Source organism: Vitis riparia, chromosome 6, assembly GCF_004353265.1.
Source record: "Vitis riparia cultivar Riparia Gloire de Montpellier isolate 1030 chromosome 6, EGFV_Vit.rip_1.0, whole genome shotgun sequence".
Classification (NCBI taxonomy): Eukaryota; Viridiplantae; Streptophyta; class Magnoliopsida; order Vitales; family Vitaceae; genus Vitis; species Vitis riparia.
The window spans coordinates 20,290,406-20,316,169 of NC_048436.1; the positions used below are offsets into that span (position 1 = coordinate 20,290,406).

General features: G+C 33.1%; 2 protein-coding genes across 2 annotated transcripts; one reads left to right on the forward strand and one right to left on the reverse strand.

Annotated features, from left to right (window-relative positions):
- Window positions 1-6,430: 6,430 nt before the first annotated feature.
- On the forward strand, window positions 6,431-15,477 carry LOC117916113. Its single transcript, XM_034831970.1, has 5 exons — window positions 6,431-6,615; window positions 9,461-9,775; window positions 11,673-11,874; window positions 14,526-14,754; window positions 14,932-15,477. The coding sequence occupies exons 1-5, from the start codon at window positions 6,517-6,519 to the stop codon at window positions 15,200-15,202; spliced, it is 1,116 nt and encodes a 371-aa protein (XP_034687861.1). The 5' UTR covers window positions 6,431-6,516; the 3' UTR covers window positions 15,203-15,477.
- Window positions 15,478-16,066: 589 nt separating this feature from the next.
- LOC117916114 (nuclear transcription factor Y subunit A-1-like) lies at window positions 16,067-25,369 on the reverse strand. Its single transcript, XM_034831972.1, has 6 exons — window positions 25,282-25,369; window positions 22,809-23,125; window positions 19,972-20,087; window positions 19,737-19,808; window positions 18,060-18,224; window positions 16,067-16,851 (listed from the first exon to the last, which is right to left on the reverse strand). Exons 2-6 carry the CDS (start codon window positions 23,077-23,079, stop codon window positions 16,438-16,440), a joined length of 1,038 nt encoding a protein of 345 aa, XP_034687863.1. The 5' UTR covers window positions 23,080-23,125; window positions 25,282-25,369; the 3' UTR covers window positions 16,067-16,437.
- Window positions 25,370-25,764: the final 395 nt, after the last annotated feature.

The window sequence follows — 25,764 nt, forward strand, 5'->3', positions numbered from 1 at the left end:
GGAATCCTAACAAAAGTGTTTTGTTACATGTGCAAGACCCCGTTTGAAGGGTAACATGATATGTGTGAGGTTTCCTATTACTGCTTCCAACAGAGTGTCTAGTTTTAACATGAAAACGTCCCGCCACATGATCATACAAAAGAACCTCATGTGCACCCGCCTTAACAACTTTAGCCTTTATCTTGGCGTCAATATGTGGAGTGAATTCTTCACCTGAAGTGAGCCGACTGGCACCATGCTCCCGCCTGACTGTGAAGTAACTGTTAACCCGATAGAAAGTTAACTGGACTAAAGCTGTTATCGGTAAGTTACGAGCACCCTTAAGGACACCATTAAAAACTTCAGACATATTAGTTGTCATAATCCCATATCTCCGCCCACCATCATATGAGAGTGCCCATTTTTCAAGAGGAATTTGCTCCAACCAATTTCTAGCCTCGGCATTTATTTGGCCAATTGTATCCATGTGAGAAATAAATTTTATCATGTGTGATTATATATAGGTTCTTGTCCAAAAAGGAAGAGAGTACCAATTACATATAGGTTCTCTCCTTGTGGAGGCATGTGAGATTATATATGTTTTTTATTTTCCACTATATTAATGTTTAGTGGATATTTTTTGTGACTTTAATTAAACTATTAAAAATTACATTTTGTAGTAGACATTTTGTAATTAATTTCATTAACTAATTTTGTAAAAAAATCTATATATGACAACTACGGCTTAAGAGTATGTTATTATTTTGTTAAAGATAAATTTGTCATAATACAAATAAATTAATATCTTAAAAATTAACAAATTAAATATCTTAAATTAATAAATTATACAATTTTATATATTATTTATATGTTATATAAATTTATTATTTTAAGATTATTAATTTATTAATAAATAAAACATTCATTTATAATATATTCTATTTATTAATTTATGTTTGTTGAAGTAATACTAGATTTTTGAGTTTAAATATAAATAATTTTTTATTTAAGTATATTTTTAAAATTTCAATCATAAATTGTGATTTAATGGTTTTAATTAAATTGGAAAGTAAAAAAAAAAATATTATAATTGAAATCTCAGTTATTAACTACTATACTATTATTTCGATAAAGATAAATTTATCATAATATAAATAAATTAATATCTTAAAAATTAACAAATTAAATATCTTAAATTAATAAATTATACAATTTTATATATTATTTATATGTTATATAAGTTTATTATTTTAAGATTATTAATTTATTAATAAATCAAATATTCATTTATAATATCTTCTATTTATCAATTTATGTTTGTTGAAATAATACTAGATTTTTAAGTTTAAATATAAATAATTTTTTATTTAAGTATATTTTTAAATTTTTAATCATAAATTGTAATTTAATAGTTTTTAATTAAATTTGAAAGTAAAAAAAAATATTATAATTGAAATCTCAGTTATTAACTACTATACTATTATTTCGATAAAGATAAATTTATCATAATATAAATAAATTAATATCTTAAAAATTAACAAATTAAATATCTTAAATTAATAAATTATACAATTTTATATATTATTTATATGTTATATACATTTATTATTTTAAGATTATTAATTTATTAATAAATAAAATATTCATTTATAATATCTTCTATTTATCAATTTATGTTTGTTGAAGTAATACTAGAATTTTAAATTTAAATATAAATAATTTATTATTTAAGTATATTTTTAAATTTCATTCATAAATTGTAATTTAATAATTTTTTTAATTAAATTTTAAATTTAAATAAAAATTAACTAAAGCTGCAGTTGCCAACCGTGGCTTTAGTTAAAAAATGAAGCCGCGTTTGGCAATTGCGGCTTTAGTACAAAAATGAAGCCGTGTTTGCCAACTGCGGCTTTAGTGCAAAAATGAAGCCGCATTTGCCAACTGCGGCTTTAGTACAAAAATGAAATTGCGTTTCCCAACTGCGGCTTAAGTACAAAAATGAAGCCGCGTTTCCTAACTGCGGCTTTCATTATAATGACGAAAAAAAAAAATTAAATGATGTGGCGCCTATGTGGCATCAAAAAGGCCATTTTGAACAATAGTTTGAAAATGTGCCCGTTTTCAACATTAAGTTTAAAAAATGGGCCATTTTGACCCAAAACTCTCATTTTTCTATTCCAAGTGATATGATGTGACATCATCTCTTAAACACCTTGAACCGAAAAACAACTAGACTAAAGGAAAACGGATATTGTTATGCCTAAACACAAATGTTCAATCAAAACCATTAGTCTACTTAAGCTTTATGAAACCTGAAGGTAAAAATCCACAATAGCATTAACCTAAGTGGATACACCCTCGAAGTTGCTATGACTACAACATATAGGCATTCACTTACCTCCCTAGTGAAAGACAATTCTTAATAACAAACTGTTGATGCTGAGTCAATCAAAAGAAACACTTCTCCCTTATTCCTGTAAAAGATGTTCGGACAGGATGTCAGAACATATCCTCCGAAGCTCAAGTAAGATGAATAGTTAGAGAGAATGCCCTCTTTTTAGGAGCTTGGGAAAGAATGGATTAGAATACTCCCCCTTCTTGCCTTTGGGCCGCAGGAAGGCTTTTATAGTGTCTGGAGCCTTGTCACATCTATACTGAGATGACTTATTAACTTTCGCAGTCATGATGACAGCATAGAGGATGGCAGAGCAATCATCATCCTTTAGGCGACTGACAGAGATTGTTGGTGGGGCGACTTGGTGATTAGCTTGTCATCTCAGTCTGTAGGCGGCATGGTGTAGAGCGTAGCAAGTCGCTCGAAAAGACAGAGAGACATCCCGTCGAGCGTACTTCTGGCAGGGGGAAGAATGATTGCTCGTGGGAGCTAGTTAGGGAACCTGCTTGGAACACGTCATGCACTCTTAAAGGAACACAAGGTAGCCGACCATTGATACTTAAGGGCCGGATTGGGTGTTCCGACCTGTTTGTGCTTGTCCTGAGAGAGATGGAGGGATGTCACGTATCTAATAGAAGGGTGTTGTGTGGGGTCAGGGCAATCTGCCACGTGGTCACAAAAGGGATGTCCTTACACAACCACTGATTGAAATGTTGGTTTTTTCATCGAAATATCGGATATCGATGAACCTGAAACACCAATTAACAAGAATTTCGACAAAATCTTAGAAAAAATCAATGGTTTTATGAATTTTTTTTTTAATTTATCTATTTTTAAATTATTTATTTTTAGTACATCTTTTATTTTAAATTTATAATATCATTTTATTTTATATTATCATTTTATTTTTAACTACTTTTTATATTTATCTCATTAATCCTATTTTAAAAAATTACCGTCAATTCACTCTTAATTTTATTTATTTATTTATCCTTTTAATTTTATTTAATTTTAAATGTTTTTATTTTAAAATATTAAAAATGTAATTTTACTCAAAATTTGCTATAATATAATTTTTTTTAATGAAGTCCTAATATTTTATAAATTAAAATTAATTTGATAAGATAAATTATTAATAATTTTAATTGTTTAAATAAATTAGTATTAATAAAAAAATTGTCACCACGTATTTGTAATAAAATTTTAAAAATTAAATCTCAAATAAAATATTTTATATAAATCAATTTAATTTTTTACTTAAAATGTAATAAAACATGTTTTAATAAAAATATTTTTTTAAATTTTAAAATAAATGAATATAAATATATTAAAAGAATTTAAACAATTTTTTATAAAAATTTAATAAATATTATATTTAATCATACTCATATCAATTACCCTCAAAAATAACTTTAACATTATATTTTTGCTTATATTCATCATTTTTAGAGTTTTTTTCAAATATTTTCATAAATTTTGTATAATTTTCGCTTTATCCATACTTTCGATATATCCTTAAAATTCATATTTACTGATATTTCAAACCTTGATAATAACTAAGGTACAATGTCTAAGATGTCACTTGAGAAATTGGAATTATCTATTGAATTAGGAAGTAAATGGTGGGCATTGACATTTAAACGGACAGCTACGTTGAATCATATAAATGACATTAATTGGAATACGTTTATAATACCCACCATCCATTGAATGCCACCAATCTAGGGTCCTTTGCCTTTGATGGCTTAACTCCACAATGAATTATCTTTGACCCGTAAGAAGGCTAGCCATCATGGGTCAAAGCCATTGTCATTGTCCCTACCAATCAAAGCCACTGTCCCTACAAATCACATGCTATCTGGCCCTTTCACCTTAACCGTTGGAAAATTTTGGATTTTAAGTGAACAGTCAACAGTTCTGAGAAAATCGTTTCCATTGTGTTGGATTTAACGCTAGGAAAACAAAAGACTAATAAAAAAGACACACACAAATAACATAATAAATAAGAAGAAAAATTTATCGGTTGAGGTGTGATAAATTCTTGAAATAGATTCACCCTCCTCGAAGATGAACTCGGTGCATTAAGGTACCAATAGTGTATAAGCAGATCTGTAAGCCTTTAGGTACACTCTATTTAGTACAACTCGAGTTTAGAAAAAATTTCTCTAAATAGATGTATGAAAATACTCCCTGAAAATATTCAAGCTCGAGAGACCTATTTTTATAGGCCACCAACATAGTCACAATGGGAATTTAATTGTGATTAGAATATGACTCAAAGTGGAAGGGGATTTATGAATGAGACTCCACTAGACTCTTCCCATAAATATAATGAATAAAATAAAATAACAATAATTCTAGACTCTTCTAAAAAATATAAGATTAATAGAATAAAAAAAATAAATTAAAAATAATTCCCAAAAATAAAAATAGAAATTATTTACACTCTTCCTACACATTGTTGTTATGTCACCCAGATTATTTTATATATTCAAAGTTTCTGAAAACTTAATTATCAAAGTCTATTTTCCTAACCCTTGGCATATGTTTGGTTTCTAGAAAATAAAATTTAAGGAAAAATACAATGGAAAGAAAATAGGGAGAAAAATTTTAAAAAGAAGAAAAATAAAAAATATATTTAAAATTAATAAATTATTTTTATATTTTAATTATGTTTGATTTTTTTGTATTTTTCATAAAACAAGGTAAAATCATTTTTTAATATTTTTTTTTCTTTTTTAGTAATTTGAAGCAAACATAGTGTTAAAGTAAAATTACTTATAATTATGTTGATGAAAAGCAATTAAAGATGTTATAAACTATAATTCAATATGAGTTTCAAGTATGACATTTAGTGTGTGCTAAGTTGATAATTAATTATTATATTACGTATAAATTTCAAGACTACATTATATCATTTTAAAATCATGGTCTATTTGGTAACTGTTTTCAAGAACAGTTTTCCCATCTTCATAACAAAAAACCTAAGAAATTGGTTTCACAAAGAAAAAAAAAACTATTTTCTGTTTTTTATTATTAAAAATAGAAAATAAGGTGTTTCCGATAACATATTTTAATTGTTTTCTATTATTTTTCACTTATTTTCTAAGAGTTGGGTAGAATGATTAAAACATATTTAAAAATATTAAAAATAGGTTAAAGAGGTTTTCAAACCAACTTTTGTTTTACAAAATATAAGAGAACAATTTTTAAAAACTGTTTTATAAAATAGTTACCAAACGAGCTCAAATATCCTATTTAATTCCCAAAACCCTGTTATATTATTTAAAAACTAATTTTTGTTTTCCAATCATAGATTAATTTCCAAAACTTGATTAATAATCCAAACAACCATTATTTTAATTTGTTGATGAGGGGAGTCATTTTCTTTTATAGTCACTTTTTATTTTGAAAATGTTGACGTTTTTATAATGTGTGGAAGTATTTTTTATTTTTATAAAAATTAGAGTATGTTTGACTGTATTTTTAAGGAAAGTATTTTATATAAAAATATTTTTAGGAGAATCACTTAATAAATGTTTTTCTATAAAATACTATAAATGATTTTCCAATATTATAAGTAATTTTTCAAAAATTTTAAAATAATCATGAAAAATAGTTTTTGAAAATAATTTTTTGATTTTTATAAAATAAAAGTTTATTTAGAAATTTAAAATATTTTTAATCTATTTTTAATATTTTAAAAATAAAATTTATATCTTGTGTTTTATTTTTAATTATTTTATATGTTTATATAATTATTTATTAAAACAATCATTAGAAAAAATGTAAAAACAATATAAAATAACTAAAAAATGTTATTTAAAAATATTATATTTTTTGTTTTTAAGAATAAAAAATTATATATATATATATATATATATATATTTTTTTTTTTTTTTTAAATCAAACATATTTTCTATGTTTTTTATTTTAAATAATAAAAAATTATTCTAAATATATTCCCAAAACGGGCGTTAGAATATAAATTCTTTTTTATTTATTTCTAAATATAATTCCAAGGAAATAATTGCGAACCGGGTTGGTGAGTTGACGTGAACCCAGTTCAGTTCTGAGCGGAGACAAAACTCCATTGGGAAGAACAGAATCAGAAGAGAGGAAAGTATTGTGAAAGAGCAAAGATGAAGAAGTCATCAGGAGCAGAGAAAAAGAGAGTGAAACGACAATCAGGATCTTTACAAAATGGCATCAGAGATTCCAACTCCGACACTCCTCCCAGGGTTTGCTCTTCTTTCCCCGTTCCCTTTTTTTTTTTTTTTTCTAGGGTTTTCAAAAATTTTCTCTCCTCTCTCTTTCAGAGTTCGTGTGTTTAGATCGTTTTCTAGGGCATTTGTTTTGTGTTTGTTGAGTTTGGCGGTGAAATTTGGTGTAAATGTGGGGATTTTTTGGTGTTGTTATTGGCTTGTGGGAAGCAGTGTATTGGATTAGGGCTACTGGTGAATTGAATTTGGTGATGGTGGATGGGGTTTTTTTCCTTTCAATTATTGGATTCGTCAAAGAGAATGGAACCCAACGTGGAATGGGGCATTTTGAATTTCTGAACTGATGGGGATTGAGGCTTTTCGCAAGTGAATGTGGTAGAATTGATGCTAGCAATATACGCTCTTCAAAATTCCTGTTTTTCACATTGTTGAACGGATTTTGAATTAGGGGTGCTGATGAGTTAAATTTGGTGGCTCTATATGAGGTTCTTTTTCATTTTAAGACTGGAATAAGTAAATGACGATATTTTAAAGGAGGGATTTTTGACCTTTTGGTTCAGCGGTTTTCGAATTTTCCACAAATTCAATATGGTACAATCAGTATCAGGAGGACAAACCCATTAAAATTCATGTTTTTGACATTGTTGAACCGATATTGAACTAGGATGTTAATGAATTAAATTTGGTGCCTCCATATGAGGGCCTCTTATCTTTATATTATACTAAGGAAATAAATCCCATTTTGTAAATAGAACATCCTTTTGGATGGGCACGGGGTCAAACTTTTTCATGATTCCAATATGGTAAATATTGATGTTCAGAAATGGATAATACACTGAATAATGTCTATTTCCATGTCAATTTTCTGAGCCCCTAAATTTCCTTGCAATGAATTCTCTCCTTTTATTGGACTCGAAAAGGCACAGGTTCTTAGTCGAGTTCAAATTAAAGCAGTAACACTTCCTTTATGGCAACACCAATTCACTTTAATGATTTTATAGGTAGTTCTCTCTTCCCTGGAAACTGGGGCATATTATTGTGAAGAGGTGTTTATCCCTCTCAGCAGAATCCTTTATGTGTCTAATTGGTTTTGTAAGAGTGCTTATGGAGAGGAATATTTTATAACTATAAGGTTGTGCATCTATATAGGCCTTGAAAGTGGGGATTCTGTATAGTTTCTAACTTGTAGACATTGCCCAATGACCTCCCAATGGAGTCGTTGAGAATGGGGAATATGTTTTAGATGCATTTATAGATTCTTATTTACAAGAAACTTGTTCTTTTTTAATTTTGGATCTTTAGGTACTTGCCCTAGTCACTTGAACCCTAATTATAGCTCTTTGAGTTGGACTTTATTGTTCATGACCCATGTAATCAACTGGGATTATAATGCCAAAGTTGCAAGTGTTCAGGGTCCTAGTTAACTTTCTTATCCATATAAAAACAGTCATCCTCCAACCCTCCATTGCTCTTGAATTCTGGAAAAAGCCTCCCTAGATTTCTAAGTCATGCTCCTGAAAACATAAGAAACCTACCGTCAATGTTATTCTTGTGCATGTGTTGCTAGGAGGAAAATAGGATATTGCCATTTTGTTCCCTTTACCTACATTCTTTTTCATACTTGTGATAAAGTTCCTTTTAAGACCTGTTGTCCATCCATTCACACCCAAGATTCCTGTTGTGACCCTATGATCATCAACTGCCATCAAAGTCAGGATGTTTTCTGCTACTCTTCCATCTAAAGCATGCAGTCTTCGAACCACATGCAATATGAGAAGACATGCAAAGATGGAAATAACAAAGGAAAATCTAAACCTTACAATGAGATTTTCTCTTTTGTGGCATGATTGTATAAATTCTGTCAAGAGGAAAGGTTTCAGAGATGGCAAAAATTTTCTCATGCCTAGTTAGGATATTTGGCTACTGAAAATGACTGCATGTCCTGTTGTGATCAAAATCTCAAAATTTTGGAAGTAGGAGTAGGTTCTTGACATCAATACCCTCTGTGAAAGCTGTGCGCTTTAGCTCAACTTTAAAATTTATATCTTGGTGCCCTTTCCTCATGGCAATTATATATGTGATGGATCAAATTTTTTATTTTTAACTTATTTCATGGGCCTTCTTATTTGACTGCTTGATTTTTCGACTCAATTATACTGAATCTAACTTTCCTCTCCTTTTTTATTTTATTTTTCCCTGATAATTGAGGAACCTTCCATGGATGAGTATTTTGGACTGGGACCCAAACCTAACTTTCCTCATGTTAGATACAAATTTTTGAACACTGATGGACTTTTTAGTGTCATCTGGTATGGTTTTGTTGTTGCTAAGGTTCTTGTTCATGCTGCCCTCCTAATATGTTGTTGATTTTCCTTAAGCCTAGTTTGTTATATAAGAATCTTATTTTGACTTCAAAAGAACCTTTTGTGAAGAAATTCTTATGAGCGAAAACCTTGTGTATGATTTGGTGGATTGAAAAATATTCTCTTTTTTATTTCTTGCATTGCAAACATAGAAGGAATGGATAGATAAGGGGACTATGACTCTATTTTAGTACATTAGTGCTTATTCTGTCTGCTTGCCTCGTGCTCATGTCATTTTCTCTCTATAGTTTGTAATTTAGGTTTTTGACCATGCTTGTTTATATTTGATCATGCTTGTTTATATGCTTTGTACTTGATGCAGACCTTTATCTGGTGAACTTTCTATAACTTTTGGTTGGGAATTGCAATATTTTGGTTTACTAATCTCTGGTTATGGTTACAGTTTGTGAATTTGTTTGAGTTGCCTTGTGTTCCTTTTTTTTTTCCTTCCTTCTTTACTGGTATTTGACATTACCTTTGTTTGTAAATTCAAATTTCAGAAACAAGCTGCAAAAAAGGATGTTTTTCAGTTGTTTGCTGAGAAAGTGAGGGATCACAAGGATCTGGTATCTAGGTGGGCTGTCTTACAGGAGACACGTGTTGAATATTTTAGAGGGAAGGATTTTGTTAGCTTTTTGAGAAATCATCCAGACCTTAAAGAGATACTCGAATCAGATAGAAACCTAGAAGTAGAGGATATTGTCAATGTTCTATTGAGGAAGAATCTTTTAGTGCGCTGTGATCGTGTGGTGAAAACTGTTCGACCTGGAAAGAAAAAACTGTCTACTTGGCCAGCACATTTAGAGATCTTCCCTGTAAGTTCTTTTAACTTTCACCTGAGGAGGTAATTAAATGTTTTGATTTTGGTAGTTTATGAATATAACATATTGCTTGTCCAAAGAGGCAGTTGAACCACTTGAATTTCTGGTTTTACTGTTCATATTATGATGGCATCTTACTTTTTTTTCCTCTCCACTGCCTATATGGAATTAGTCTGCTTAGCAATATTGTTTTGTTTTGGTACCAGCTTATGTATGACAAGTAACATTAATGGTCTTTGATCATTTATACTACAATGAACCTTCTCAAGAGTTGATTTGTTGTTTACATATGTTTCTTATAAATCTGTTTAAAGAAAAACAAGAGGAAGAAAATTTTCTTGAAATCTGCCTATCTGATGGTTAAAAGGGCAGAATTTGATTCAAAATGGCTTGGAGGTCTACTTTATACCCTTAATTTGGTCGATTTCATTGTTTCTTTCCATGACCATCAAAAGTTATTGCTCAATAATTTTTGCTACACTGGTTGGATTTCTTAGGTGAGCTCCTGTTCATCGATTTTATGGGTCATTTGTTCAAGTTGTAAATGAATATTTGATATGATTCATGGCATCCTTGACTTCAGAGAAAATTGAGCAATGGCTTTTCATTTGATTTATAATTTAAAATTTTTCAAGGACGTTAATGTTTGTAGTAGATTGGCTGAAATGTGATATATGTGGTTTGATTTGACTTGTTCCAAATTATATATCATGTCATGTTCCAAGCAATTCATATCTCTTAACTTTTTCTCATACACATCATAAAATTATCCAAAAAGAAACCCTGTAGAAGAGATAAGCATTATGCAGATCTCAGAAAAAGCAATATTGGAAGAAGCCTTGACATAGCTTTCTTTCACCACTTATTTCAGTTCAAGGATTAGGGATGTGTATTGAATTTTGTTACATTTAAAATTGCTCGTCACGTACTTCACATCCTGGTTTCCAATTTGCAGTTTGGTGGCAAGATATTTTTCCTCCTTGAATGATGAATTGGATTTTAAGTCTGAATTTCTAAATTTACAGCCTGTATTTTGAAATCCAGTTTTGTCTTTTTTCTTTTTTAATATTAAACTGATGTTCTCTAATTTCACCTGAGCTCCTGAATGAGTTTCTGTTATTTTTTCATCTGAATTATATATGTTGAAATTGGGAATAAATTTTTTCTGAATTCCATCTGAATATCTTATTTCATGGCCAAATTTGTAGCCATATCTTGTCCCATTTTATATCATGATGACTGTGGGGATCTCAATTTGGTTGACTAGTTGCAACTAGTGACCAAATTTTAAAATGGTGCTTCAAATTGGGGAAAAGCATGGTATATATTGAGGTTCTGAGTACTTGGGGATTTTACGGGAGATGTTGATTGAATATTTGATAAGTGGAATTAGTAGCCAAACAAGGGAAATTTGTGTGAAAACTTTGGAAAGTGTATGCGATACTTGTCATATTGGAATTATCAACATATTGACGGATATTTAAGATAATGATCCCATTGACGATTACTGATTTTTACTATTACATGTAATGAGAACTTGCTGTTCTCCTTTGATGTGTACATTGACGCTTAATTTTGGTGGGTCATGGGGAACTCAATCATGGTTTCCAGTTGGACTGTCCAGTTAAATAAATGAAATTTGGTGCTTTCCTTGCTTTACAAACGGTTGCATTATTCTGTTCATTTGTGATTTGTTGTTACCTTGGCTAACTCTTTTGCATTTGCTATATTTGCTCTATAGATCTTTTGATACAATCACATTCAATTAACATCACCTCAAGATACGATTACTGCATTGTTCAATTTCTCTTGGAAATCATGCTTCTGTAACCATTTATCCAGGTCAAGTTATTGATACCATATTACTTTGCTTGCTGACTCTGTTTTACAGGATCAATTATTTTCTGAAAATGATGCCTTTTTCGCATGGACATTTGTCAAACGGAGGCCATTGTGGCAGACACTTCTCTCATTTTTCTGGCCTGTGTTGACTCTTGCTATTTGCTTGTTTCCGGTATATCCTCATGGGTGCAAGTTACTAGTACTATATACATGTGCTGGTGTTCTACTACTCATACTCTCCCTGCTATTATGTAAGTTCTGGAGAGCTAATTATTTATTTTAATTTATTCATAATTTTCTTTCAGGCACTGCACCTTTTACCCTTCTTAACTGTTGTTACCTGGTTATGGAGTACTGGTGTCACATATAAATCTAGTACCATTTTGTACCTTTTAAATTATTGCCATATTGGACTGGCTGATAATTATGCATATTGTGCACCTTTTAGGCATTGGCAGTTCTTCAGAATAATTTTTTATTTTATTTTTTTATTATTATTTTTTATGTTGTACATCTGATATCCATGCTAGAAAATCTTTGTTATTCTCCCCATTCACATAGTTTTGTACAAGCATACTCTTCCTTTAACTCTTAGAGAGAGTTTCTTCTTTATCTTATGTGTGCTCGCCCCGCACATAAAATCTTTTTTTGTTTTTTTTTTTTCTTTGATAACCAAGGAACCTTCCATGGTGAAGCCCTTAGGATTCTCCATGAGGACCTAAATGTTAGGGTGCTTACCGCCCTGCAACAACTAACACTAAGTAAATTCAAGGTATCATCATTGATAGGATTTGAACCCAAGACTATGTGCCACTTATTGGGATCATACTTCCTAGTGTTCGCCCTGACCAACTGGGCTACCCTGGCAAGTACATATCATCTTGTTGATTTGGATTCTTACATTGCACGAAAGCTACTTCCAATTTTAAAATTCCATAGGTGAGATAGTCATACAGTAACCCTGGATAAAACTTCAAGGCGATTAAGTTACTACCAAATCTTTTTCTAGGTACAAATATTTAGAGTGAGGAATTGGAAGATGATATTTCTCTTTCAATTGATCAATGATGAAGCAAGAGGATTAAAAATACTTAAAGGGCCATAGGAGTACTTATTCATTCTAATTTCTTGAGAGAGAAATATCATTAGACTTGGAGTGATGATTCTTCTAGATTGGCTAATTTGTGATGAGCCTTCTATTTGAACAAGGCATAGTGACAGTAATTTTTTTTGATAGGCAGAAATTTATTATACTAACAACACCTAGAAAAAAACACTCAAGTATACATGCTGTGTACAAAGGCACCAAAGGCATATCAACAGTAATGCTAGTAAAGGATTACTTTGGGGGTGGATATGCCACCATAACTTTGGTATTGACCTTGTACGGGTGCATACTCTCTTCAAAAGTGATCTGTGTGTTTTTTTGTTTACTCTTGGAGGAAGTATGTTTTTTTTCTAGGATGAGCCAGATCAGTTTAGTTTGCCTTGGCATACTTTTATTTGCTTTTGTATGGGGACTACTTGAAGGTCAATTTGGAGAAGGGCTAAATTGTCCCCATGGATGCAAGTTACCAATACTAGTAGTTAAAAATATTTAGACTAAGGTAGCAGAACTGATGTTTCTCATTCTATTATCATTGAAGAAGCAAGAGGGTTAAATATGGAGCTCTAAGTCGGATAGATGATTTCTAGGAATTAGACAACTTCTTTACTTTGTGTAATTTGGTTTCCTAATTTTGTAAGATTGTACACCATAAATATTGTATCATTTTATCAGAAATGTATGAACAAAAAATCATTCTTTTCAACACAGTTTGTCATAGGTCCATGATTGGGACATAGAGAGTAGTATTCTTTGTTGACTCATATTCAAATGTGATGGAATGTCAAAAATAGAAATGATAATTTTGTGGGGTGACACACCTTGGATAAGAGATTCACAGTTGTCATGTTATAAGATGTTTGAGGTGGAGTAGTTGGATTTTGTTGCCAAAGGATTCTAGGATCTCAAACCACAGTTGAAGGCAGCTTCTTCATATGGATAATTTTAAGGCTTTAGCCTTTGTTTTTGATATGTATCCTTGACCCATTACATAACAACTTAAACCTTTGGGTTAATTAGTATCTAAACATTGTATCAAAACCTCAGTTATTTCTCCCATAAGATGGAGTGTTAAGACTTTAGCTTTAGTTCAACATTGGCGACTTGTTACCTAATAACTTAAGCTTTTATGTTAAATTGGTACTTTAACAAATAACAGCTTTGAGGATACTTGGCCACCTTCGGACTTTCCTATGATGATCAATTCCTCGATCTTATTTGAGGTGTAGGCATTGTGGCCATGGCATAAAATTTTAAGACTAAATTTACTGTGTCTTTCACCTGGAATGAGACAGCTGTAAGGATTGTGGAATAATCTTTCCAAACTTATAACTTGTGGTTTCCGGGTTCAGAGTAATCAATATTATTTGTATCTCTAGGTTTGAGATTAACGCTCCATGTGTGCATGGATGTGTGTGTCTGTGCACACGCCTGTGGGTGGGTGGGCATGTGTGCGTGCATGAGGGTGTATGCACATGAGTGCCTGTGTGCCCTTGCCTAGGGCATAGGGACTTCTTGTAATTAAAGTTTTAAATGTGCATCAAGCCTTGTGATTTGCTGTGGGATAATTAAATACGAGGAAGAGATCAGTTGCAGTGTGTGCCTAAAGTATGGGGATGACTTGTCATAATTACTGTTAAATCAAGCCTTGTGATTTGCTGTTCCTATAATCTTTAACTAATGGGGATAATTAAATATGAGGAAGAGATTGGTGGCAGATGATAAATTGTTGGGAAGCTAGAATGATTGCTTCAATTTGTTTAATTTTTTGTTCTTATTTTTTATTTATACATGCAGTGAGAGTTGCAATTTTTGGTGCTTTATGGATAATTCTTGGAAAGCGGGTCTGGTTTTTCCCTAACATCCTTGTAGAGGAAGTAACACTACGAGAATTATTCCGGTTTTTGCCCAATAAAGATGAGGAGGAGCGCCCAAAGTGGACAGCTAGGCTTTTGTTTGCAGTGTTGGCTGTGCTGTTTATATTGTTGCTCAGGCACCATGCCCCTGATGAAGCTGCAAGAGCCAGGTAAGTTTCACTATTAATGCTACACATGTATTGGGAAACTGGATTGTGTTGTAATGGTCTAAGATCCATACATCTTCCAAATGTCATCCATGACATGAAATCTTGGGAGCCCAGGAGTGGATTATATCTTAATTGTTTGCCATGTGTCTGTCTGAAGTGATTATTCTACTCTTGCAGGTATCAGAAGCGGGTCTCAAACATAATAGATGATGTTCTTGAGTGGTCACCAAGATTGGCTTTGTCTGGAATGATGGAGAAGCAGCAACCAGTAGTTGATGATGTCACAGAACCCACCAACGGTTTCACAGATGGGAGCAAAGCAAGCCCTGAAGAAGCGGTTTCACCTGATGGCACGGATGGAGAAACTGTCTCAGATCAACATGGGGATGGAGACGACGCTGGAACTAGGTTGCATGATGATCAACAACAGGATGAGGATCGTACGTGATTGTAGATCATGCTATGCCTAGCAGACAACAGGTCATAGTTTGCTCTTTTTTGTGTCCATTTTGTTTTCTTTCTTTACTTATTTGTTTCTTTTTTTTTTTTCTGAAATTTATAAACTTTTTGGCTTTTCATCTTTGATTTTATGAATGTAGAACTATGTAATGAAAATCATGACAATAAGCAGTTGGGTTTCCAATATGTGGTCCCATAATATAGGATACATGGAAATTGATGACTGCTGACAATGTGGGGAGGCTTGTGAACCCACTTAAAAGATATTCGATATCATACTCTGAATGAAATTATGCTTTGTTAGCTCTTATATCACACTAGTGTGATCTCCATTAAGAGCCATCCATTGGCCTGAAGAAGTTCAAATCAACATACTGAGAATGAACTTAAAACCATGTTTGGAATGCAAATATGTTGGAAGTACGTTCTTGGTTGCCTTTTTAGCTCAATTGCTTAGGGTTTCCAGCTCAGGTGGGGTGATTTTCCCCCCATGCTTGGCCTGGACTTGAATACCAATTGGAGTCTCTTCACGCTCATCAGCTCCTACTCTAAATCACAGCAACTTTATTGCAACATAACTGTAAGATTAAGGAATCTTTTTGCTTTCAAAATTTCATTCTGGAAATTATAGCAATGCTCTACTGCATTAATAATGCACCTGAGAAAACAAAATAAAGAGAAGGCATTAGGTGAAAATAGATTGATCTTATACTTGTTCAGCAAAAGTCTAGTTCTGGAGACGATGGATCTCTATAGTGGTGGCTGGTTCAGATCTATCATCAAATGCACATGATTAATCAAGGGTCATGCACCAAAGATGGGGGTATTGCTGCTTCTGTTGGCAACATTAATGCAGTCTAACCAGCATAGGTGACAGACCGAAACCAAGCCTTTGTTAAAGATGTGGGTCTTCATATGGATCAACAGAATGATGTCTGATTGCTTAGAATGTCCCTACAGATTGATTGTTCCTACTTATCCTACTTGAGTTCGTCCACCTTTTTTTGTACAGAAGACAGTATTATGGGAAGAATGGAGTGAAGTTCTATCAGATATCAAAATAAGCTACAATGCCCATCAACTCATTTCCTTGTAACCTCTTTTCCCCCTCACTGCAGGCACAAAAGCAAAGCCAAGAATGATTTGCCGCCCAGCAAACAAAAGCCGAGAATATTTTCATTTGCCTTGGATAAAAACCAGATGACCAAGGGCTTCCCAGGGGGCTCACTGGAAGGCATGGGGCCTCTGAGAACCCTGGTCAGCAGAGAAGCTTTTCCATTGCTGGTCTTCCTCCCCTCTCTCACTAGTGTGTGAATGATTTGTTGTCTGTGAGTCACCAGGACTTTGGTAGTAGCCGCTGCCATTTTTATATTTGGGTGGTTCATGGGTGTCATGTGCTTGGGGCCCTCTTGCTTCTTGCTGTCTACTGGAGGAATTCCAGGTTTCAGTAGAGTCAGACGGCAACCGCTCTGAACCCGATGAACTGACAGATTGTGGTGAAGGGGCTGAGCCTAAAGCTGTGACCTTTTCTTCAGAAGCGTGTTTAGAAGCTTCAGCTGCATTCTTTTTTGCAAAACGGCCTCCACTACTCCTTGCCCTTCTAAGGGCGTGCTGGTGTCTGGATTCGTGCAGATATGGCTGCAAAAAATGGAGTAATAGGACGTCATAAAGCTGGTAATCAGATTGCAAAATTACAAATCATTCAATTTCCAATCAGGCAACTTAGAATCCTACAATGAGTTTAGTTTGGCAAACTGTAAATAGATGAAATCTCGTACAGAAAGGAATACATATTGACACCAATATCCAGCAAGTAAATTCTCCCTCATGTAGGTATTTTCAGTGAGTATGAACAACGTGACCATAAGCATTGATCCAAAGCCAATGCTCACTTTAACAAACACATTGATTCTTCAAATGTGAGATTCCAGCCATCCTCACAAGTTGAATCAACCCATAGATCAATGTCCTGAATATGAACAACTTTGACAGGGAATGCTTTACTCCTAGATTCATGCCTTACAAACAAAAAGGTGAGATTAGACTAATAACTGTGTTTTCAACTGTCATTCACGTCACACCATTAAGGGTTATAATCTACAGAACTGCACAAAATTTTCCCACTGGCCTCTCAGAGAACAATTCAACCAAAAAAACTTAACCTTAATTGTTGGGGCTGGACTTGGGTTAAGCAATCTAAACCTTTTAAAAAATTCTTATTTAATTTGAAAGGCATCGATAGAGATTTGCTCCCCACAGGCACTCAATTAATATCCTCTGCTTTATTGTTGAATATAAAAACAACTGGGTATGTACTGAGAATTTAAGGAGTAAAATTTGGATATTATGAAATGTGAGAGAGATAATAAAGAGCCCTAGATAATGAAAATGATACAAACTATTACTTCTAAATAAAGAAAATAAGACCATAAATCAGCAACCTGATAGAACATGTGACTCATTAACAATCTTTATTTTATAATACAAACCAAATAAGACTTAAGAGGAACAAAAGTGAAAACAAATATCCATGAAAAATTAAATTCTGAATAATTACTGATACTTCAATAAGGGGTACTAGATGAGCGATTAGACATTACAATACAAAATTGAGACATTAAATTACTACAGAGGTAATATAGAAGCCTAAGAAAATGTAGATCATACAAACTATTACTTCTAAATAATGCACAGTTTTAACTAAGATGATAAATTGGCAAACTATCTGATGCGGAATATGTGATTCATTGACAATCTTTATCATGTAGTACAGGCCAAAGTTCATTTTAAGCAACAGAATGAAATCAAATAACCTGACAATAAAAGAAGCATTCATTAATTTCTACCTTTCGGACTTTTATCAACTTTTTTTCAAGTTCCGCTTTGGCACGGGACTGTCTTCGCCTCAAAATCCCATGGTACTGCTTTGGATTAACATAAACAGGATCTTGTGTCATCTCAAGGGGTAAAGGCATTCTAGCTTGATGCATTCCAAGTAAATGAGGATGAACCTGGCTATCACAAAGTTTTGTTAGAAAATTTTAAGCATTAAGAGCTTACTATTCTAGAGGTTCTAAATAAACCCAAAGTTTCCTGACAATTTTCCTTTAGAGGAATTAGAATTATTTTGTAAAGGGAGAATAGCACAAACAGCACAAGAAGAACCAGTCTTCAAAAATGAAAACAGTACAAGTAGCATGAGGACAACTAGTCCTTAGAACAAAGAGAAAATGGAAATGATGAGTCAAAAAAATAAAAGAAAAAAAAAAAAGAAAAAAAGGAAAAAAGGGAAAAAAAAAAGAAAAATCTCCAAATGGAAATATGATTGTATATAAGCACTCGTGATAGTCACTTTAGGAGTATAATCCCTTCTTTTGCCAGGAAGTCTTCTTCAAAACAGGAAGGCTGCTAAAGCACTGAAGGGAAAAAATACTATTGGTGAACATACAACTTTATGGAAAAAAAAAAAAATTAAGTATTTCCATCAACTTGGAAGGCATTCTCAGCTCAACATAATAATGTAAGAACTAAAGGATATTAGTGAACTTGAGGGGTTGGTGTATCCAGGTGCACAGAGTTTTACACAAGCGGATCAACCAAACTTGCAAAGTTGGGATCACAAATACTTAGCTTGTTAAGGAATCAAGCTTGGAACTTAAAAGCTTGAGCACATCCTATGTAGGACAACAAGTGAGATTGAATGGTCTAACCGTGGAGCCAACCAGAACCTGTTTTTAAAATGCTTATTTGTTTATCAACCCTAACAGTTGCCCATATCCAGACATGCGAATATGACGCTTAGGAGCGAATGAAGCTGAGCATGGGTTGGCTTGGACTCAACACCTCATGGGTATGAAATGGGGATCCAGGATAAAGCACAAGCGTCCAGTTGCTGAAAAAAGCCTCTTATCATGCCAAGCCGACAGCTTGGTCCATTAAAACATCTAGGTCTTGAGTGCTGAACTTTCAAGGACATCTATGTATCTCCATATCCACAGATCCTCCTTTCAAGCTTTTCCCCCCTTTTTCAAAAAGGAAGTAAATTTTGCCCTCTAAGGTGTAAGTATCACATTACCCTAACCTAGGCCTCCCTTTTGCTCTAGAAAAATTTTTGGTCCATTAAAAGAATATTTCCTTTCCCCAGCCACCACCCAATCAATGAACAATCACTCCACATTTTCCTCTATGAAGGAGTAAACCAGCAGAGGTCCAAATAAGGATAAGGCTCTTTGTAACAAAAGCTGGCTCGAACACCACCTTCAACAACTAAATTGGTTAATCTGTGACCAAAAACACACTTGTTGATTTGAAAAAGACACAAGATGTGAAGAGCTGAAATGACGTCCATTTAAGAGGAGATATAAAATCAAAATTGACAAAATTAAATTAAAATCTCAAGAAGGAAACTCTTCTGTTGCAAAATCAATGATTTCAAGAATGAAAACAGGAAAGGGCTTTTAATTGTTACATCCAGAAGTCAACAATCAAGCTGCTTAAGAAGGAAATTAAGGCCTGATACATACCAAAGGCTGAGGTCCATAAGCTGTCATCATCCCCCCATAATATGGATCCTGATATGGATTTGACGCACAAGCCTGCAAAAGGTTGCAAGAATGCTAGGAATCGCTTCTATTGCAAAGACAGGTAAATATAATTCTCTTTAGTATATTAAAGAATCTTGAATCCACAAGTTAAGCAATTATTAGCACACAATGCAAAGTCTAGATTAGTAAGAGGAAGTTGAGAAAAGGCACTAACAATTGAGTGACCAACAAGTTCAAGCTGTGGAGGCTGTGTGAGGCATTCAGAACTTCCTATCTGTATATTGGGTGCAATATGCTGCAAATTCTGATGTTCTTGTCCATAGTTCCCATCTGTCCCCAAGAATAAAAGTGTCATCAATGTATAACAAAGAACGAATATCCACTATTAAGCCAACAATGACCCAAAAACTTAAATTGTTAGGTAATGAGTTAATGATGTGTATCAAGCTGATATGGGCTACAATCCTAACACCCAGTCTTATGCACAACCTTTTGTGGGCTTGCATGGCCAATACATCAGAGAAATTAAACAAGCAGAAGCAGTGAAATTTCAATGCATGACTTCCCGTAAACCAAGGCTTTGAGACCATGTTAAAATACCAATTTGACAAAAAAATCAAGTTATTAGGTAATGAGCCGATGATTTAAATCAAGCCAATGTGAACTACAGCCCTAACATCCACCAAAGCATATGAAAGGCATAAAAAAAGGCACAATAAATGAATAAATAAATGTGGAAGTGTGTACAGCAATGAAGATGTGGGGCTCAAGTGCTTCTAAAGTTGGTTTCTTTATTTGGGAGGCTGCTTAGGAGAAGATTCTTATCATCCAACATTTTATGAGAGGAGGTAGTATTCTTGTTAATTGACGCTGTCTCTGCAAGCAAAAGTGTCGGCTAACCACATCCAATATTCATTCCTCAGTGTGTATATAATTTATGATTCTTGTTATTTGCCTTTTTGCACTGATCAATTGCTACCCAGATTGGTCAGAACAACAGTGCTATTGGCAAGAGCAGAAAATGGGTGTAGAGGATAGTACATTGCGTTCTTCTAGAGTTAATGAAACAATGAAATGGAAAGATACTTTATGATTTAGAAGGGGATCCTGGAAGAATACTTTCTCAAATCTGTGTCCTTTGGAGGTTGCGAAACCTGTCATCATTAAATTTTTATTGAAAGTTTAGCAAAGGGTTAAAGGCTTGGTTAGTGTCTGTAGCATTTACATTTTCCTTTCTGGTCATCAATTTTCTTTTATACTTTGTTTAGTTTGCAGCCCCTTCTGCAAAGCACTTCATATATTTTTCTTATTTGCCTATCAGGAAAAAAAAATGCAGCAGTTTAAGTACAAAACAGGATTCACTAAGGTGATAGTTAGCAACGGCATCAATTTTTGGAGAAGTATAATGAGTCCTTAGTAACCTACAACTTCAATTGCTATTGTCAAGATTCTGAATACTGCATTTGTAGGATAGGCTACTAAACTTTTATCTTCTGAATTTGATTTGAAAATTGACCATAAAAATGCTTTAGTACAAATTCTTATGTTCCTTTTATGAAATTGCAAGATAGGAACACAGATTAGTTGAAGCAGCCATGTAGGTGTTGCAATCACAGTGGTTTGCATCACACTACACAAGATAGGTAGCACAGTGTATGATGCAATCTGCAGTTAAAAGATACATCCTATTAATATTTTTGTTGCAGTGAATTAGTAGTTACAAAGATGTGTGAACTCTGAACTTTTTCAAGTTTCGTTGGTACTAAGATCCACCTGTGCTTAGTTGACCAAAATTGCTCGTGTGATATTATAGGGTTAAAAAAAATTGAGAAGATTCTAGATGCATCACCCCAAGGTCATATGAGCTTTTGGGAGAAATTTTGAGAATCCAATAAATATATGCACCTAAAAATAACATGTGGGAGAAAAGAGTACATGTAGGACACAATATAAAATCAAAGTCAATGAAACACAATATAAAATCAAAATTTATGAAGCCCTTGAGGCTTGGCACAACTGGTAAGGGGTTGGGGTAGGGTTGTGGGAGGTTCCCCGTTCATAGTTCCAATGGGGTTAAAAAAAAAAAGATTAATCTTGTTAATCTCCCTTGAAGTTTGGGCCAAATATACTCAACCCCCACTAGTTTGAAATTTCATCAAATAGCTCCCTTGCTTTGAGTCAAAGGAGAGGTAAGTGAAATTAACAAATGAGAAGGACAAACTAGGTATATGATGAAATTTCAAACTAGTGGTGGCTAAGTGTATTTAGGTAAAACCTCAGCAAAGGCAAATGAAATTAACCAAAAAACAAAAAGAATTATGCAACATGATATAAAAAATCAAGGGATACACCAAAAAGGCAACATTTTATTTTCAATGGAAAAAAAAAAGAGACACTCATAGACAGTAAAAACATGTAGAAGTTACCGATTTTGGATCCCATTCAAAAAACAAAAAACAAAAAGATTAAAGTAATCAAGAAATGGCCATAAAGTGGCAACATTGAAACTAAGATAACTTAGACTTGTGAAAGGATGCCTCTGTTATAGGAACAATTGAGGTGATGCAGCATGTATTTACCCTTCGTTATGTTTTCTATTTCAAACAACAGGACATGGCCATGAACTAGGTAATACGGAGATGTGAATCCTAAATATCATGAAGCAAACATAGTCAAGCATGATATATCTAAAAAAAAATTCCATCTCCTTAATTTGGCAAACAATCATGCTAAAAACAAGTAATGAACTGCAAGATATTCGTCAAAACTAAATTCTTATCCAAATTTCCTCTAAAAGTAGACCAAAGGAATATAAATTCTCAACAAAGCTAACAAAGTTCAATAACTATGCTCTAGAATTATGAGAGATCTGTGAAAATTAGCAAAATCGATGCCAAAAAGACCTTCATAAAGTGTGGCTTAATGGGGCTGGGGGGCCCTATGGTTGGCTGAGTGGTCAGAGAACCAAATTGCACCAGTCCAACCATCATTATGCATTTATTTTAAGTATGTTTGCTATAAGAATTATGCTATAGTAATTTAGACAGGTACTTGATTGTGAGGATGCAGTAGCTTGTGATTCTTTGATACTATCATCATCTTCCTCATTCAGTCCACCATTAGAATGTGACTGACCATCATTGGATTCTGAACCACCATTTGGACATTCAGATGAAGGAGAATTGTTTGTATTCCCCCCTGTCATAGTTGTGGAAATGGGGTTATACCCAACACCACGCCACCAAGGTTCAGAATAAACAGAGGAAGGTGGAGCTGTATGTGGGGGTCCTATTTGATTTGGACCTTTGGAATTTGACTGCATGCTTCAAATTCCTTCACAACAATCAATCTTTTAATGCTGCACCCAACTGTACAAATGAAGAATTTCAAGTCAACAAGGACGTTTCAGGGTGATCTTTCAGAAGAACAAAAACATACTATAAATCAATTGTTAATGAGAAAGAAGCAGAAACAACAAAAAGTAAGTATCACACATCCTCAACTACAAGAAGAAAAGATTATCAATGATAAAATAGCAATACCTTAGCATTATTATATTTTTTATATGTTCCTTTAATTAGAATCAGAAAAGGGAAAAATACAGTGGAAAAAAACAAAAAAAAAACTATTTTAGAGTGAATACTTTCTAGAGGGAAATTCAAAAGTTCCTCATGCCTTCAGTTGTTTCAATGGAAGATTATTTCAGAGGAAAAGAAAAAAAAAAAAAAAAACCACAAATAAGAAAAAGGAAAAAGTAGAAGGATTGAAATAGTTTGTTGTCAAAGCAAACCAAATGGACATTATGAATTTTACCCAAATTTCACTAGGAAAAATTCATCAAGAGTGTAGTTTTAAATAAAAAGTAATTTGAAAAGTACATTGTAAAGAATTAGTACACCAGTAAGTTCCCTTTTGTAGAACAACAAAGCAAAATCATATCATAAAAAACCCATAAGCTAATGCAGCATTAGAGGAACAAGATATGATCACCTCTCTGTACTTTTCTAGACAAATTATATCATGCACAATTTTTAAGAAGGAAACAGTGCTTAAAGTCTTGAGCTCAACAACATTCATAGAACCCTTGTATTGATGGGGCAACCACCAGTTCAACTACAACAGATAAACGTCCAAGTTTGATTTCCAAGAAATCATAATTAAAGAAATGAATTATTAGAATCCCATAACAAATTGGGTAGAAATGGCAATTTGAAAATTATTTTCAACAATTTATTACCAACCAAATAGCAGAAAATGACAAAATGAGATCAAGGATTGGAACTTCACACACAAACTAGCAAGTAAAACTAAAAGCAAGAGCCCTTTGAAAAATTCAATGAAGGTGCCAATATATATTTGTGGTGCTTAAGAATTTTCTGGAACTTTCCAAAGAAGAATTATCCAATATGTAAAAAATAAAAACTAAAAAAAATAAAAAAAAAAGGAAGTGGGGGTGGTGGGGGTGGGGTGGGGGTTTGGGTTGAGGAGAGAAGTGGGGATGGGGGGAGAGACAAATTCACCAAAGGATTTGGGCCCTAATTGAACCGACGCAAGTTTTGGATAAATTCAGCAAAATTTTGTGGGTTCATTTTATTTTGAAAATGAAGCAACCCAATACCTTCACCATAAACTGATCAATTTTCTGCGATGAACCAAAGATTCGGTATATATGCCAAAATAAAAATGTAATATTCTCAAATGTTTCCCTGAAAGGGTTAAAGACCTTCAAACTCCCACAATTTAGAAACACAATAAGCCTACAGATCACCAAAAGTTATTTCCAATCTTATCTCCAAATTTCAGTTGAACAAATGTAAACTGAATATGTCCCCTTGTTTCAATAATTCCCTAATTCCCCTGGTTATTATGTTACAAATAATTCACAAACTATTTCAGAAATTCCAAATTATTCCAAATAATTATTGAGTCAAAAGACATGTTTCAAACATCCATACTTTCCAAACATTCAAGCTTATCTCGAATTTTTCCAGCCTATTCCAACAAAACCCTGATAAGCCCCAGTCCAAAATTTGTAATTTACCAAGAAAATCACACTAAAACTCATCAAAATCACCATAAAATAACACTAAGAAAAAAACAAAAAACAAAAAACAAAAAACAGAAAACAAAAACTCAGAAACAAACACTATCTTAAATTCAATTACCACATCATACGACTATGCCAAGATTCCTGAAAACCCAAACACGTAATCTCAAGAAATTAAACTAATCCAAAGAAATTCCCTACAAAACAAACACGAAATAAACCCAAAACAAGAATTACAAGAAAAGAAAACCCGGCATGCTCTGATTCCTCATACCCCAACCACATAATCCCCAAAAACTAAACTTTCCCATAAACTTCACAACAAAACAATAACAAAATTAAACCCAGAAACAAGAATTCAAACAAAAAAACCCCAAAATCTTTTAAACCCTAGAAATCAAAGTTGGTGAGTAAAAAATCGAAATTCAAAACAGAAACGACGAAACTGATTGAACAGAGACAAAAAAAAAACCTTACTTGGAGAGGAAAAACCCCGAAGAATGGAGAGAAGAATTTGCAAGTCAATTGCAAATTCCCAATTGAGTGCAACAGTGACAGCAAATAGATTTGGGCTTTTATACCCAACAACAGGATAGTGATTGTGTCACCCAGCTGGGGACCCACGTAGGTCCTCCATATTTCTGCAGTGACACGTGGCTCACACTCCACTTCGACTCCTTCCTGCTTCCCCATTTGGCTTCCTATTTTCCCTCATTTTCTCACTTGTACTATGTTCCTATTATATGGGATCATACAATTTTCACTTTGAATTTCGGTAGCGCTGCAACCAGGGTAATCCTTGTTTGTTACATGTTTTCAAGAAAAAGGTTTTTGGAAAGCTTTCCAGAATTATTTTATAATGTTTTATATAAAAAAATTTTACTTTCGAATCTAAAGTATTTTTAACTTATTTTATATATTTTTTAAAATATCTTTTATATATATTATTTTACTTTTAAT